Genomic DNA, 14,386 nt, shown 5'->3' on the forward strand with positions numbered 1-14,386 from the left:
AGATGTAAAGGTAGCCATCTTACAGCAAAAAAACTTCAGGACCAGACTCCAAAGAGAAACTGCTGAGCTCCAGTTCATTTGCAAATTTGACACCATCAGATCAGGATTAAACAAAGACTGTGAATGGCTATCCAACTACAGAAACAGTTTCTCCTCCCTTGGTGTTCACACCTCAACTGCTAGTAGAGCACCTCACCCTTCCTGATTGAACTAACCTCATTACCTCCACACTGATATATACCTGCCTCTGGAGATTTCCATTACTTGCATCTGAAGAAGTGAGGTTCTTACCCACGAAAGCTTATGCTCCCAGTACTTCTGTTAGTCTCAAAGATGCCACAGGACCCTCTGTTGCTTTTTACATAATTCCCATTGTGCAAATCGGGAACAGTTTAAGTGAGCTGGGAGCCCAAGGCCAACTTTCGATAGTGACTTAAATTTAGGAGCCTAAATCCCAGAGAAAGTGATTAGGATTTAAGTACCCAAATCAGTTAGTTACCCCAAGCTCAACTCCCTTAGACTCCTTTGAGTATCCTAGACGTATAAACCGTGTTGTGAAAGACATTACAGCCCCACTACCTCAGTGCCCCACTAACACAGCAGGGGTCATTCTGCACTGAAGATGATGGGGATTATTCAAAGGACTGCAGCTTCCTTTCTTGCTTTCTCTCTTTTCTGCTCACTCCCGTCTTCCTCTGATTCTGCTTTGACAGCCCCTCTCCAGAGTCCATCAGGACCGGGTTCCCATTGTGCTGGTGTGACAGCGTACCCCATAAGGCTTTATGGGGGTGTGTGCTTATAAATGTATGTATGACATAACTGGAATATGTTTTGTGCTGCCTGTGCCATGTAACATATCTCCGTAAAGGTTCTGGTCTATTATATCTATTCATCCTATTTGTACATATATATCATTTTCTACTCGAGGTTAAGAATATGGGCTGTATGCTTGCCTGGTTTCTAAGTAAGCTTTGTGAGGCATTTGGTCAGCTTCTTTAGGAAGGAATGCGCCAGGTTAAGTACCTGATCAGGAGACACTTGGGGAACAATGCACCTTGGAATGCTCCAATCCACATAAGAAGTCTTCCTGGAGACATGCAAGATACCATGTGGACAATGGATTCGGCCTGTAAAGACTGAGTCATGCAGGGGCATGTGACTTGCCCAGGTGACTCCAGAACTCCATCTTGGAGCTGGACTTGGCATAGGATGGAGGAGGGGGGGTCTCCACCCACAAGAGAGAGTCTATTTAAACCCATGGGAGACCCCTCCATTTGGTCTTCAGCTGGCTAAGGAAGGAGCCTCTCCACCCCGCCCCCCAGGATACTTGAAGGAAACTGGAACAAAGGACAGTAACTACAGGGGGTGTGAGTGATTGCTGGACCCAGGCTAAAAGGACATTAGCCTGTAAAAGGGAGTATTCTGGAACTGGTGAGGAACTTATCTGTATTTAGCTTGATTAGACATAGATTTGCGCATTTTATTTTATTTTGCTTGGTGACTTACTTTGTTCTGTCTGTTACTACTTGGAACCACTTAAATCCTACTTTCTGTATTTAATAAAATCACTTTTTATTTAGTAATTTACTCAGAGTATGTATTAATACCTGGGGGAGCAAACAACTGTGCATATCTCTCTATCAGTGTTATAGAGGGCGAACAATTTATGAGTTTGCCCTGCATAAGCTTTATACAGGGTAAAACGGATGTATTTGGGTTTAGACCCCATTGGGAGTTGGGCATCCGAGTGCTAAAGACAAGCACACTTCTGTGAGCTGTTTTCAGGTAAACTTGCAGCTTTGGGACAAGTGATTCAGACCCTGGGTCTGTGTTGGAGCAGACGGGAGTGTCTGGCTCAGCAAGACAGGGTGCTGGAGTCCCGAGCTGGCAGGGAAAACAGGAATAGAAGTAGTCTTGGTACATTAGGTGGCAGCTCCCAAGGCGGTTTCTGTGATCCAACCCGTCACAGCTGGACTCCACACAAACACATGGGACCGGATCCGATGTAGCTCCAAGCCACTTAACCCACCCCCTGCCCTGGGCTTCAAGGGGATTTGGGTCAGAGCGCTGCACACGTTTACCCCCTTCTCCTGGAATCAGAGAGCAAGAAATGAGATCAGCCAGGGAAGGAGTTTGTGTGTGTTATAAACAGAGGGATATGCAAATCAGGGGGACAGTTTCATGTTTAAATCTGTGCCTCTCTCTGCCCAGGCTGCACCCGGAGACACAATCCACAGCCCCTGGGTCTGTGCAGTGACCAGCCAGTCCACTGAGGACTTTCCCCTCCAGCACCCGGGAAAATGAGGCTTTGGCTCCATGTAGTGTTCCTTGCAGTGGCTTTGGAAGGTATTTTCTCCCCTCACACCCATTGGTGGGGCAGGGGAACAGTCTATTGTTACTCTTAATACTAATGTGAATTACATTATGTTTCTATTCCCAGGTGTTTGGTCCCAGGTGCATCTGGTGGAGTCCGGAGGGGATGTGAAAAAGCCCGGAGACTCTCTCCGCCTCTCCTGTAAAGCCTCCGGGTTCACCTTCAGCAGCTCTCGGATGAGCTGGGTCCGACAGGCTCCCGGGAAGGGGCTGGAGTGGGTCTCACGCATTTATTATGATGGGAGCCAACAATTTTATGCAGACTCAGTCAAAGGCCGATTCACCATCTCCAGAGACAACCCCAACAACCTGCTGTATCTGCAAATGACCGGCCTGAAGCCCGAGGACACCGCCCGGTATCACTGTGCGAGACACACACTGAGGGGAAGCCGGGCTGAGCTCAGACAAAAACCTGCCCTCGCTGTCTAAGGACAAACTCTCCGCTGGGGGCGCTGGAGTTCTACAGCTCTCAGCAGAGAGACAGTGAAATTAATCACTCCTCCACTCAACTGCCTGTCTGGGGCTCTCGCACACACAAATGCAGACACAGACTAACCGCACTGTTCAAAGAGACCAGCCCACAACTTTCCCTTGTCCCCTAATACAATCTGTGCCCCTCACTCTGCTCCTCCCCACCTTCCCTCACCCCCTCCACCTCCCAATAGCCCAGGCTGAGAGAACCAACATTAAATTGTAGGAAAACATGATAATTAACCCCTCTCTAAAGCCAGGCGGAGGGTTTCCAAGCTGCCCATGAGATATGGGCACCTCATGCCTATTATAATCCCTCGGGAGCTTTGGAAAATCTCAGCCTGGGCAGACAGGTTTGAATTCTGGACGGATCCTAGGAGCGCTGGACAGCCACCTGCCAGGGGCTTTCAATGTGTGTTCAGGGCTCGGTCCACAAAGGGAATTCAGCACCTAACTGCCGCCTTATGTGCCCAAATCGGACATGCCACCGAGATACTCAAAGCCTGCACCCTGTAGGCATCGAAATCCCCTCGGTGCCTGGCTGGTGACATGTGCTGGGGCAGAGAGAGCAGGAAAGCGAGTCACTCTACAGCCCAGCGGTTAGGACACTCTCCGGGACTCAGGAGACTCAAGTCCCTGCTTGTATCAATCCTAGAACACCCCCTCCCCTCACACACACACGCACACCCCTCACACACACACACACCCCTCACGCACACACCGCACGCACACCCCTCACACACACCCCTCACACACACCCCTCACACACACCTCTGGGCGTCCCGCTCCAAGACAAGGTCTTCTGCATCTGCCCTGTTTTCTAGGAAATATTCTTCTCTCTAAGGCTCTGACCCAAAGCCTACTAACAGGGATGGGAGTCTATTCAGTGACTACAATAAACCCTGCACTAGGCTTTATATTCGCCTCTGCAGATCTCAGGTAATTCCAGGGAGTTGTTAATTTCTTTCTTATGCACAAGTACACTTAGGAGCTCCTCGCACTGTGTCAGGCGCTGCACAAACACACGGCAAGACACAGTCTGACTCTCTTTCCCTGAGCCCTATTGCGAATAATTCACATCACTCAGGGAGGGAGTTTGTGTCTCTTATAAGGGGCGGGATATGCAAATAAGAGGACAGGTTCCTGTTTAAATCTGTCTCTATCTCTGTCCAGGCTGCACCTGGAGAGACAATCCGCAGCCCCTGGGTCTGTGAACCGCCAGTCGCCTGCAAAACGTGCCCCCAACAACACCAGGGGAAATGACACTTTGGCTCCATTTGGTTTTCTTTGTAGTGGCTCTGGAAGGTAATTGATCCCCCATTAATTCACAGGAGGGGCCGGGTATCTGGTATTATTGCTGCTGCTATCGATGTGGTGTGTGACACTTTTCTCTTCTGTCCTCTCACCCCGACTGATGTACAAAGTGCCCAGTGTGGCTGGTTCTCCCGCTGTTCCCTGGTTATTTTCATTCGCTCCTTGAATCCGGCGCTAATAAATTACCGGTTTCCTCTGCTGACAGAGCTTTATTTACAATCTTCCATTTCCCCTTGTCCCCCAGGGGCCCGCTCGCAGGTGGTTCTGACCCAGTCGGGGCCAGCGCTGAAGAAGCCCGGAGAGTCCCATACGCTGCAATGTGCCACCAGCGGGTTCACTCTGAGCAGCACCTGGATGGGCTGGGTCAGACAGGAGCCGGGAAAGGGGCTGGAGTGGCTGGCTGAGTACTACGATGAGGCGAACACCAAGTCCTACGCCTCCTCCGTCCAGGGCCGATTCACAGCCTCCAAGGACAGCAGCAACTTCTACCTTCAAATGACCAGCCTGAGAGCGGAGGACACCGCCGTGTATTACTGCACGAGACACAGTGAGGGGAAGTGAACCTGAGCTCAGACAGAAACCTCCCCCTGCAGTAACAGCGCAACGTGTCCGCTGCTGAGGGCGCTCACCAACCCCCGACTGCCAGGGACAGGGGATGGGAGCAGCCCAGAGAAAGTCTCCCAGGCTATAAATAGCTGCAGACTGGCATAATTTCGTAATTGGTTTAATTCACTCACGTTGGAATTCCTCTGAGCATCAGACACTGTGTTGTAATGATTATTCTCTTCCTTTTTTTTCTATTCCAGACACACGGACAAAACAGAGCTGTGCTGCATACAGAAAAAATATGCACACACACACAAGCACATTCAGGCAATCACTGCTACACAAAAACACAGAAGTACACACACCGAGGAAGCGTGCAAACACACATACAACCACATTAATATATACAATCACTCAAAAGCAAATACACCGCTAAACACACATGAAAAAGCAATTGCAAAGACACAAACAAATAAACGCATCCATCTATATACACCCAGAAACACACACATACAAACAGGTACACGCATAAACACAAACAAACACACAAATACAATTACTGTGTATGCATCAAACATAAAGCCAGTCTGGGTCAGACAAAAGCCTTCCTGACAGCAGCAACACAAAGAGTTCACCACCTGCCAGGCGCTATGAGCCATGGACTGCAAGTAACACGGTGACGGGAGCATCAGAGAGACGGGTTGGGGGGGGCAATGTGGGGCTCTGGATTATAAATATTTGCAAGCCCATTGCAGTTCTACACGGGTTTTAATGATTCACCCTGGAATTGCTCCACCTCAGACACTGCCATGATCAGAGCTATTCTCACCCCTTTTTCTACTTCACACACACACACACATACATACACACACACACACACACACACACAAAATCAAAGAACTGGAAGGGAGGCCATAACGTCCAATCCCCTGCACATATGGCAGGACTAAGTATTACCTAGACCATCCCTGACAGGTGTTTGTCCAACTTGCTCTTAAAAATCTCCAATGATGGAGATTCCACAACCTCCCTAGGCAATTTGTTCCAGTGTTTAACCACCCTGACAGTTAGGAAGTTTTTCCTAATGTCCAACCTAAACCGCCCTTGCTGCAACTTAAGCCCTTTGCTTCTTGTCCTATCACAGGTTAAGGAGAATATTTTTTCTCCCTCATCCTCCTAACAACCTTTTATATATTTGTAAACTGTTGTCATGTCCCCTCTCAGTCTTCTCTTTTCCAGACTAAACAAACCCAATTCTTTCAATCTTCCCTCATAGGCCATGTTTTCTAGACCTTTAATCATTTTTGTTGCTCTTCTCTGGACTTTCTCCAATTTGTCTACATCTTTCCTGAAATGTGGCACCCAGAGCTGGACACAAAATTCCAGCTGAGGCCTAATCAGTGCAGTGTAGAGTGGAAGAATTACTTCTCCTGTCTTGCTTTCAACCTGGAAATAAACACAAGGAATTATCACCCTCAGCACCGAAGACTGGAATGTTCAAAGTGAGGGTTTGACACCCCCATCCCCAAATCCCTTTCCAACCAGTGGGAATGGGTTACCCAGTGCTCCGTGGAGGATTTGGAAATGAAACCTCACGTATGTATTTCACCAGTGAAGGGTGCTAGTGTTTATACATCCACTGATTCTGTTATTTCAGATTTATATCCACCGGGTGTTACGTTTTGATAACTCAATATTGGGCATCTTAACATCTGAGTTTGTCAATTATCTTTAAGCTCACACTGAAGTCCCACTGATGTTAAAGTGGCTTTAGTGTTTCCCTGGATTGGGGCCCAAATTTCATTAACATACTCTGGCATCCTTCATGACTGTGTCCTTCTAAACTCTGAGCTCATTTATTTGTAATGGTGGATGAAGCTGAGGTTTAGTCAAATGATTTAGCAACACCCACATGCAAATGAAGTAGGAAACTGAGTGATAAAGGCGAGCAGGCGACCCTCACTGAAGAGCTGTCAGCAGAGGACGAGTTACTGCTTTGCAGCCCACCAGGTTGTTGTGGAGAATGAAAATGATCTGTCTGGGGGTCTTTTTCTTTTTGGCAGCTTTCTCAGGTGTGTGGATGAACCTACGGGTGTCTGGTTAGGACAGCTGGGCTAGGGCAGGAAAGATGGTTTTAAAGCTAAGATGTAGGAGGTTAATTCAGGAATTCTGGATTCTAAATCCTATAGATCTGAACAAATCACACTGGGTGGAATTTTAAAGCCATAAAGAGGATATTGATACTGAATTTTCATTAATCTTTAATGGGAACTAGGTGTCAAAATGCCTTAGGGAGCTTTGAAAAATCTCAGGCTGATTCTGTGCCTCAGTTTCCCATCTGTAAAATGGGGATAACTGTACTTCCCAGCAGTGTGGCATGGATAAATTCGTTATTACACACAAGCAGATCAGATACTGTCATGAGAAGGGCAACAGAAGGAAAAGATGGAATTAACTGTGTTTTTATTGTTTATTTACAGGTGTCAGCTCCCAGATCCAGCTAACCCAGTCTGGAGCAGAAATCAAGAAGCCTGGAGAGTCTGTGAAGCTGACGTGTAAAACAGCTGGTTACACCTTTACCAGCTATTACATTCAGTGGTTACGACAGGTTCCCGGGAAAGGACTGCAGTGGATAGGACTTATCAATCCCAACAATGGAGGCACCCACTATGCCCAGGCCTTCCAGGGGCGATTCACCATCACCAGGGACACCTCCATAAGCATGGCCTATCTACAGCTGGGCAGCCTGAGAACTGATGACACAGCCACGTATTACTGTGCTAGGCACACAGTGACACAAACCACATCTACAGCCATTCAGAAAACCCTCCAGTGAGAGAACCCAGGTGTCCTGCTACCACTGGAGCCTTTAGTCACTCCAGAGAGCATTTGCCCATGTGAACAAACTGAGGGTAATTTCCCCCAAATTTCTTGGCTCTTACCTCACTTACACCTCATGGTAAGCACATTGTTTCTGTCTCCAAAGTCACTTTTCAAAGTATGAATTAAGCTCCTATGACAGAGCAATCTGTCACAGCAGCAAAACTGTCCTCGTAAATGGCTTAAGCACCAGGCTATGGGGTATTTTGGGGAAGGGTCTTTCAATCTATCCCCTTCAAACTGTTCCTCCGTGACTAAGTTAATAACCATTAGGCCTGAAAGAGAACAGGGGGTGTTTAAAACCCAAATATCACCCTCCCCTGAGAGTGGAAGATGTGGGTTCAAATCCCTGGTCCCACATCAGGCGGGGAGGGGGTGTGTGAGAGAATAGAACTGGCAAGTGCTCCAACCACTAGGCTAAAAGCTAAGGGAAGCACCATGAACTCCTTCTCTGGCACAAGTGGTTTTGGGAAATGGGGCGAAGGAGGGTTAAGTAACAGCTGAGGCACCTAACTCCCTTTAACAGATGGGAGACAGGCCAGTCCTCGCTTACAGACAGCCCCCAAACCAGAAGCAAATACTCACCAGCAACTACACACCACACACAAAAAACACCAACCCAGGAACCAATCCCTGCAACAAACCCCGTTGCCAACTCTGTCCGCATATCTATTCAAGGGACACCATCATAGGGCCCAATCACATCAGCCACACCCAGGGGCGGCTCTATGTTTTTTGCCGCCCCAAGCACGGCAGGCAGGCGGCTTTCCGCGGCACGCCTGCGGGAGGTCCGCTGGTAACATGGATTCGGCAGCATGCCTGCTGGAGGTCCGCCGGTCCTGTGGCTTCGGCGTACCCGCCGCCGAATTGCCACCAAAGCCGCGGGACCGGCGGACCTCCTGCGGGCATGCCGCCGAAGGCAGCCTGACTGCCACCTTCACAGCAACCGGCATGCCGCCCCTCGCGGCTTGCCACCCCAGGCATGCACTTGCTGCACTGGTGCCTGGAGCCGCCCCTGGCCACACCATCAGGGGCTCATTCACCTGCACATCTACTAATGTGATATATGCCATCATGTGCCAGCAATGCCCCTCTTCCATGTACATTGGCCAAACCGGACAGTCTCTACGCAAAAGAATAAATGGACACAAATCAGACATCAAGAATTGTAACATTCAAAAACCAGTAGGAGAACACTGCAGTCTCCCCAGACACTCAATAGCAGACTTAAAAGTCACCATTCTTCAACCAGAAAAACCTTCAAAAACAGACTTCAGCGAGAAACTACAGAACTGGAATTAATCTGCAAATTTGACACCATCAAATTAGGCCTGAGTAAAGACGGGGAGTGGCCGGGTCACTACAAAAAATAATTTCCCCTCTGTTGATACTCACACCGTCTCGTCAACTGTTGGGAATGGGCCACATCCACCCTGATTGAATTGGTCTCATTAGCACTGACCCCCGCACTTGGAAAGGCAACTCCCATCTTTTCATGTGCTGTATATTTATAGCTGCCTACTGTATTTTCCACTCCATGCATCTGATGAAGTGGGTTTTAGCCCACGAAAGCTTGTGCCCAAATAAATGTGTTAGTCTCTAAGGTGCTACAAGGACCCCTCCTTGTTTTTACAGATACAGACTAACACGGCTACCCCTCTGAAACCTCTCCTCAGCATTTCCTAGGACAGAGGTGGGCAAACTACGGCCTGCGGGATAGTCCTGCCCAGCCCTTGAGCTCCCAGCTGGCCCAGGGTGGCTAGCCCCCCGCTCTCCCCCTCACCCGCAGCCTCAGCTCGCTGTGCCACCAGCGCTCTGGGCAGTGGGGCTGCGAGCTCCTGCCAGGCAGGGCAGCTGTGAGAGCCGCCGGCCTGCTCCGGTGCTCTAGACAGTGTGGTGGCATGACTGGCTCCGGCTGGGCAGTGCGGCTGCCAGTCCTGGTGCTCTGAGTGGCATGGTTAGGTGGTATGGGGGCTGGATAAGGGGCAGGAGATTCCGGGGGGTAGTCAGGGGACAGGAAGCAGGAGGCAGTTGGATAGGCATGGGAGTCCCGGGAGGGGGCTGTCAGGGGGAGCGGGTGTGGATAGGGGTCAGGGCAGTCAGGGGACAGGAAGCAGGAGGCAGTTGGATAGGCATGGGAGTCCCGGGAGGGGGCTGTCAGGGGGAGCGGGTGTGGATAGGGGTCAGGGCAGTCAGGGGACAGGAAGCAGGGGGCGTTGGATAGGCATGGGAGTCCCGGGAGGGGGCTGTCAGGGGGAGCGGGTGTGGATAGGGGTCAGGGCAGTCAGGGGACAGGGAGCAGGGGGAGTTGGATAGGGAGTGGAGTCCTTGGGGGGCAGTTAGGGGTGGGGGACAAGGAACAGGAGGGGTTGGATGCGTCAGGGGTTCTGAGGGGGGAGTCAGGGGGCGGGAAGTGGGTGGGGGCAGAGGGGTGGCGGTGGCGAGGCTGTTGGGGGAGGCACAGCCTTCCCTACCCGGCCCTCCATACAGTTTCGGAACCCTGATGTGAGCCTCGGGCCAAAAAGTTTGCTTATCCCTGTCCTAGGGGGTAGATGAGGCAGCTCCCCGCTCACTGTGCTGGTTTTTGCAGACCCCATCATCAAGCACCTAACTCATCTCTACACATGCATGTTACCTCTAGGGCAGCCCCACCTGCCCAGATGGGGAGTTGCAGGGGACGGCTCCTCTCACACCCCTCTGCTGGCCCCTTCTCAGCCGCAAGGGCCAGTCCCAGCCAGTGTCTTCTCCAGGTTCTTCCACTGGGCCTCCTGGTCTCAGCCCATCACACAATAGTTCAGTCCCCTCCCAAGGGCAGCTCTGAACCAAGGTCCTTCCCCATTTCAGGGGCTAGACTTCAGTTCCCCTCCTCCCTTGTGAGGGTACTGGGCCCCCGGGTTTCTCCCTCTGGGAGTCCATGGGCCACTTCAACCAGCCTTCCACCCCTCCTGGGCTCTTGGGTCCCCAGGCCTGATCCCATGGGGTGGGGAGCAAAGGGGGAAATTGTCCCAGGGCTAGGGTTACCATATTTGAATTTTCAAAAAAGAGGACACTCTGGGGGGGGAGTAGCCCCACCCCCTAGCCACTCCCTCCCACTTCCCACCCCCTGACTGCCCCCCACAGAACCCCCAACCCATCAAACCCCCCCTGCTCCTTTTCCCCTGATCGCCCCCTCCCAGGACCTCTTCCCCTAACCACCCCCCAGGACTCCTATATAAGCGTCCCTTATCTTTGTCCCCGACTGCCCCCTCCTGAGACCTCCCACCCTGACTGCCCCCTAGGACCCAACTTGCTACCTGTCCCCTGACTGTTCTGACTCCTATCCACACCCCTACCCCCGTCAGATCCCCGGGACTCCCATGCCTATCCAACCGCTGCCTGTCCCCTGACTGCCCCCCCAAACCCCAAACCCATCTAACCCTCCCTGTCTCCTGACTGCCCCAATCCCTCTCCACACCCCTGCTCCCTGACAGGCCCCCCCAGAACCACCACCCCATCCAACCCTCCCCCTGCTCCCTGTCCCTTGACTGCCCCGGTCCCTCTCCACACCCCTGCTCCCTGACAGGCCCCCCCAGAACCACCACCCCATCCAACCCTCCCCCTGCTCCCTGTCCCTTGACTGCCCCGGTCCCTCTCCACACCCCTGCTCCCTGACAGGCCCCCCCAGAACCACCACCCCATCCAACCCTCCCCCTGCTCCCTGTCCCTTGACTGCCCCGGTCCCTCTCCACACCCCTGCTCCCTGACAGGCCCCCGAGAACCACCACCCCATCCAACCCTCCTGCTCCCTGACCTTGACTCGCCGCGCTCCCGGTCGCGCTCCCTGCCCTGCCCCCACCCCAGCTCACCTCCGCTCTGCTTCTGCCTCCTGCCTTGAGCGCACAGCTGCGCCGCTCCGCTTCTCACCCCCTCCCTCCCAGGCTTGCCACCGAACAGCTGTTTGGCGGGAAGCCTGGGAGGGAGGGTTGAGAAGCGGAGCGGAGCGGCGCGGCTGTGCGCTCAAGGCAGCAGGCAGAGGCGGAGTGGAGGTGAGCTGGGGCGGGGTTCCCCTGCGCTCCCCCCCCCCAGGTTACCTACTGCAGGCAGCCCTCCCCGCGCCCCCCTGCCCCAGCTCACCGCCGCTTTTGGGTCTTTAAATAGCCGGCCAGGGGAAATCCGGACATTTTTAGCTTTTTACAAATTCCACCCAGACGGCTATTTAAAGACCCAAAAGCTGGCCATGTCCGGGGAAACCCGGACGTGTGGTAACCCTACCCAGGGCCCAGGACCCTTTTAAATCGCCCTGGCATGGGAGGCTAGCCCCTGGCTCCACCCCTTCCGCCTGCGCCCTTCCCCCGTGGCCAAAGCCTGGAGATGCCCCACAGCCAGACGCAGCCCCACCCCTGCCCGGAGGAGCCCCGGTCTGACGTTCCTGCTGAAGGGAATGAAGGGCTCCCCACCTAATTAATGGAGCCCCTTAGGCTAGCTCGACTAATTAGGTGCCTCCTGGACCCTGGAGAGGAGGTGGAAGAAGGTGAGGTGATGGGAGAAATAGCGGGTAGGTGGAGAAATAGGAGATATGTGGGGGTCAGTGGGTTGAGGTGGGGGGTTTGGAGTGTCCCAGCCCCAGCCGGGGTGGGGAGAGCAGGCTGCAGGAAATGGAGGGGCTGGGGAGAGCAGGCTGTGGGGGTGGGGGAATTAGGCTTTGTGGGGAGGTGCCAAGATTTCTGTCGAGTTGCTGGCATTTGGGGTCATGTGGCTACCTGGGAGTGATCGTATGGATAAAGTGGAGCAATCCAAAGTTTGAAGAAATCGATCTGTGATTGTATTTTCATTGGTGTCACTTTAAGAAGCTGCTTTATGCTATTTGCTCTGTCTTAGACACTGATCCTGCAAACAGTTGTGCCTGTGGAGGGCTCCCATGCAGAGGCGTTTGCAGGATTGGGGGTTTAGTGAATCAATACCGGAGCACGTGGATAGGCCTAGCTCAGGGAATGGGCAAGCTATGGCCCACGGGATGGATCCGGCCCATCAGGGCTTTGGATCTGGCCTGCGGGATTGCCACCCCATGGTGCCGTGGGGCTAAGCAGGGGGAAGCGTCCGGCACCACGTCCCTGGGGCCCCTGGGGGAAGGGGGGCAGAGGGCTCTGTCCGCTGCCCTCGCCTGCAGGCACCGCCCCCCGCAGCTCCCATTGGCTGGGAACGGGGAACCGCAGCCAATGGGAGCTTCCGGGGAGGTACCCGCAAATGAGGGCAGCACGTGGAGCCCTCTTCCAGGAGCAGAGTGGGGACAGAGTGGGGACAGGGTGCCAGTGGCAGCCACCCCAGAGCCACTCCAGGTAAATGGCACCAGACTGGAGCTTGTACCCTGCACCCCAACACCTGCCCTTAGCCCCTTCCTGCACACCCCCTCCCACTCCCTAACCCCCTGCCCCAGCCCTACATTCATGGCCCTGCATGCAATTTCCCCACCCAGATGTGGCCCTCGGGCCAAAAAGTTTGCCCACCCCTGGAATAGAGGGTATCTTATTTAGTGGCCGGCAATGCAGAAATAGAATCTGCCTCAGTTACTATGAATAATGAGCTTTCGTCCCTTCAACCCGCTTTGTAAACATGAACTAAGAGGAAGAAACGCCAGAGCCATTGTATAACGACTGGTGGTGGAATATCCCCTCCCCCCCCCAGTGTTTGCACACCAACATTTTGCCACTATTCGCACAGACGTGCAGAAGGCTGAATGGTGCTTGTGCAGCGCGTTGTGGCTGCTGAACAATTCAAAACCGGGATGTGATATATCAGGACAAGTGGGGGGAGGTAGTTAAAGGTTCGGTTTTGCTTCCTGCGTAACTTCAGGATCGTTCCTACCCACCTGGCTGTCACCTGAACACAGCTGTTTCGGACACTGCCCAAGAAATGCACCGAGCCCTTTTCGTTTGGGATTTTCGAAGGCACCCAAATGATTTAGGTACCTGCATCCCACTGCTTGGCAACGGGAATGGGACTCCTCGCTCCTTCGGCCTCCTTTGAAAATCTCAGCCTAAGTGACTGGCCCAAGAGCACAAAGTGAATCTGTAGCAGAGACAAAACTGACCCCAGGGTCCCTGATTCACAGCCCATAAAACACCCCATCGTGCTCTTTGCAGAGAACTATGAAGCGCTGCAGCGTCAGGAGAGGGAGTGGTGGGGTCTGGGCCTGTCCCTGTTCTACATGTTCTACATCCCTGGGGAGGGCTCTCATGCAATGGGCTTCGACAGGGCGAGCAGGTTGGAAACAGCTGTGGAGAGGGGTTTGGTCCAGGGGCCAAACTGACAGGAACAGGCCGTGAGGAAACATCGCTCTCAGATTGTCTGTAGGTCCTGTCCCGAGTCTGGGGCAGGGAATCCTTCTTCCCCTTCTGTTTTCACATAGCCCCGTTCTCCGGCTCAGAGTATTGGTCTCTTCTCTACTGTACCAGGTCACCCCCCGACCCTCACTGCGCCACGCCCCCACCCCCATCAGCCTCTCGCCCGGCCCTGCCCACTCGCTGAGTTCAGACCCTTTTATTTCCCACCCACCCGGCTCTCCCCCGAATATGCAAAGCTGCCACATCCGACTCCCTACTTAACCGCTGACTCCGGCATCTCAGCCAAAGGCCCCACATCCAGCGCAGGGACTTACAGAGCTGCACTCCCATCCCATCACCATGCTGGGTCCGCTGAGAATCTGCGTTTTCCTGCTTGGCCTCTCAGGTGGGTTTGTTTGTCTGTTCACCCGTCGGTTTTAGATCGCTCTGCAGTTCATGGGCTGAGGGTTTTTCCCTAAAGTTCCTAAGTTATCTAGGAACGT

General features: G+C 52.9%; 1 gene segment (V, D, J or C); it reads left to right on the forward strand.

The window, feature by feature from the left end:
• Positions 1-14,386, forward strand: part of LOC122173242 (Ig mu chain C region secreted form-like) — a 1,717,225-nt gene that overhangs the window by 497,141 nt on the left and 1,205,698 nt on the right. Inside the window, 1 exon segment of the C gene segment in view lies at positions 7,185-7,495. Coding sequence covers positions 7,461-7,495 — 35 coding nt within the window.

The sequence above is a fragment of the Chrysemys picta genome, chromosome 13, assembly GCF_011386835.1.
Source record: "Chrysemys picta bellii isolate R12L10 chromosome 13, ASM1138683v2, whole genome shotgun sequence".
NCBI classification, from domain to species: domain Eukaryota; kingdom Metazoa; phylum Chordata; order Testudines; family Emydidae; genus Chrysemys; species Chrysemys picta.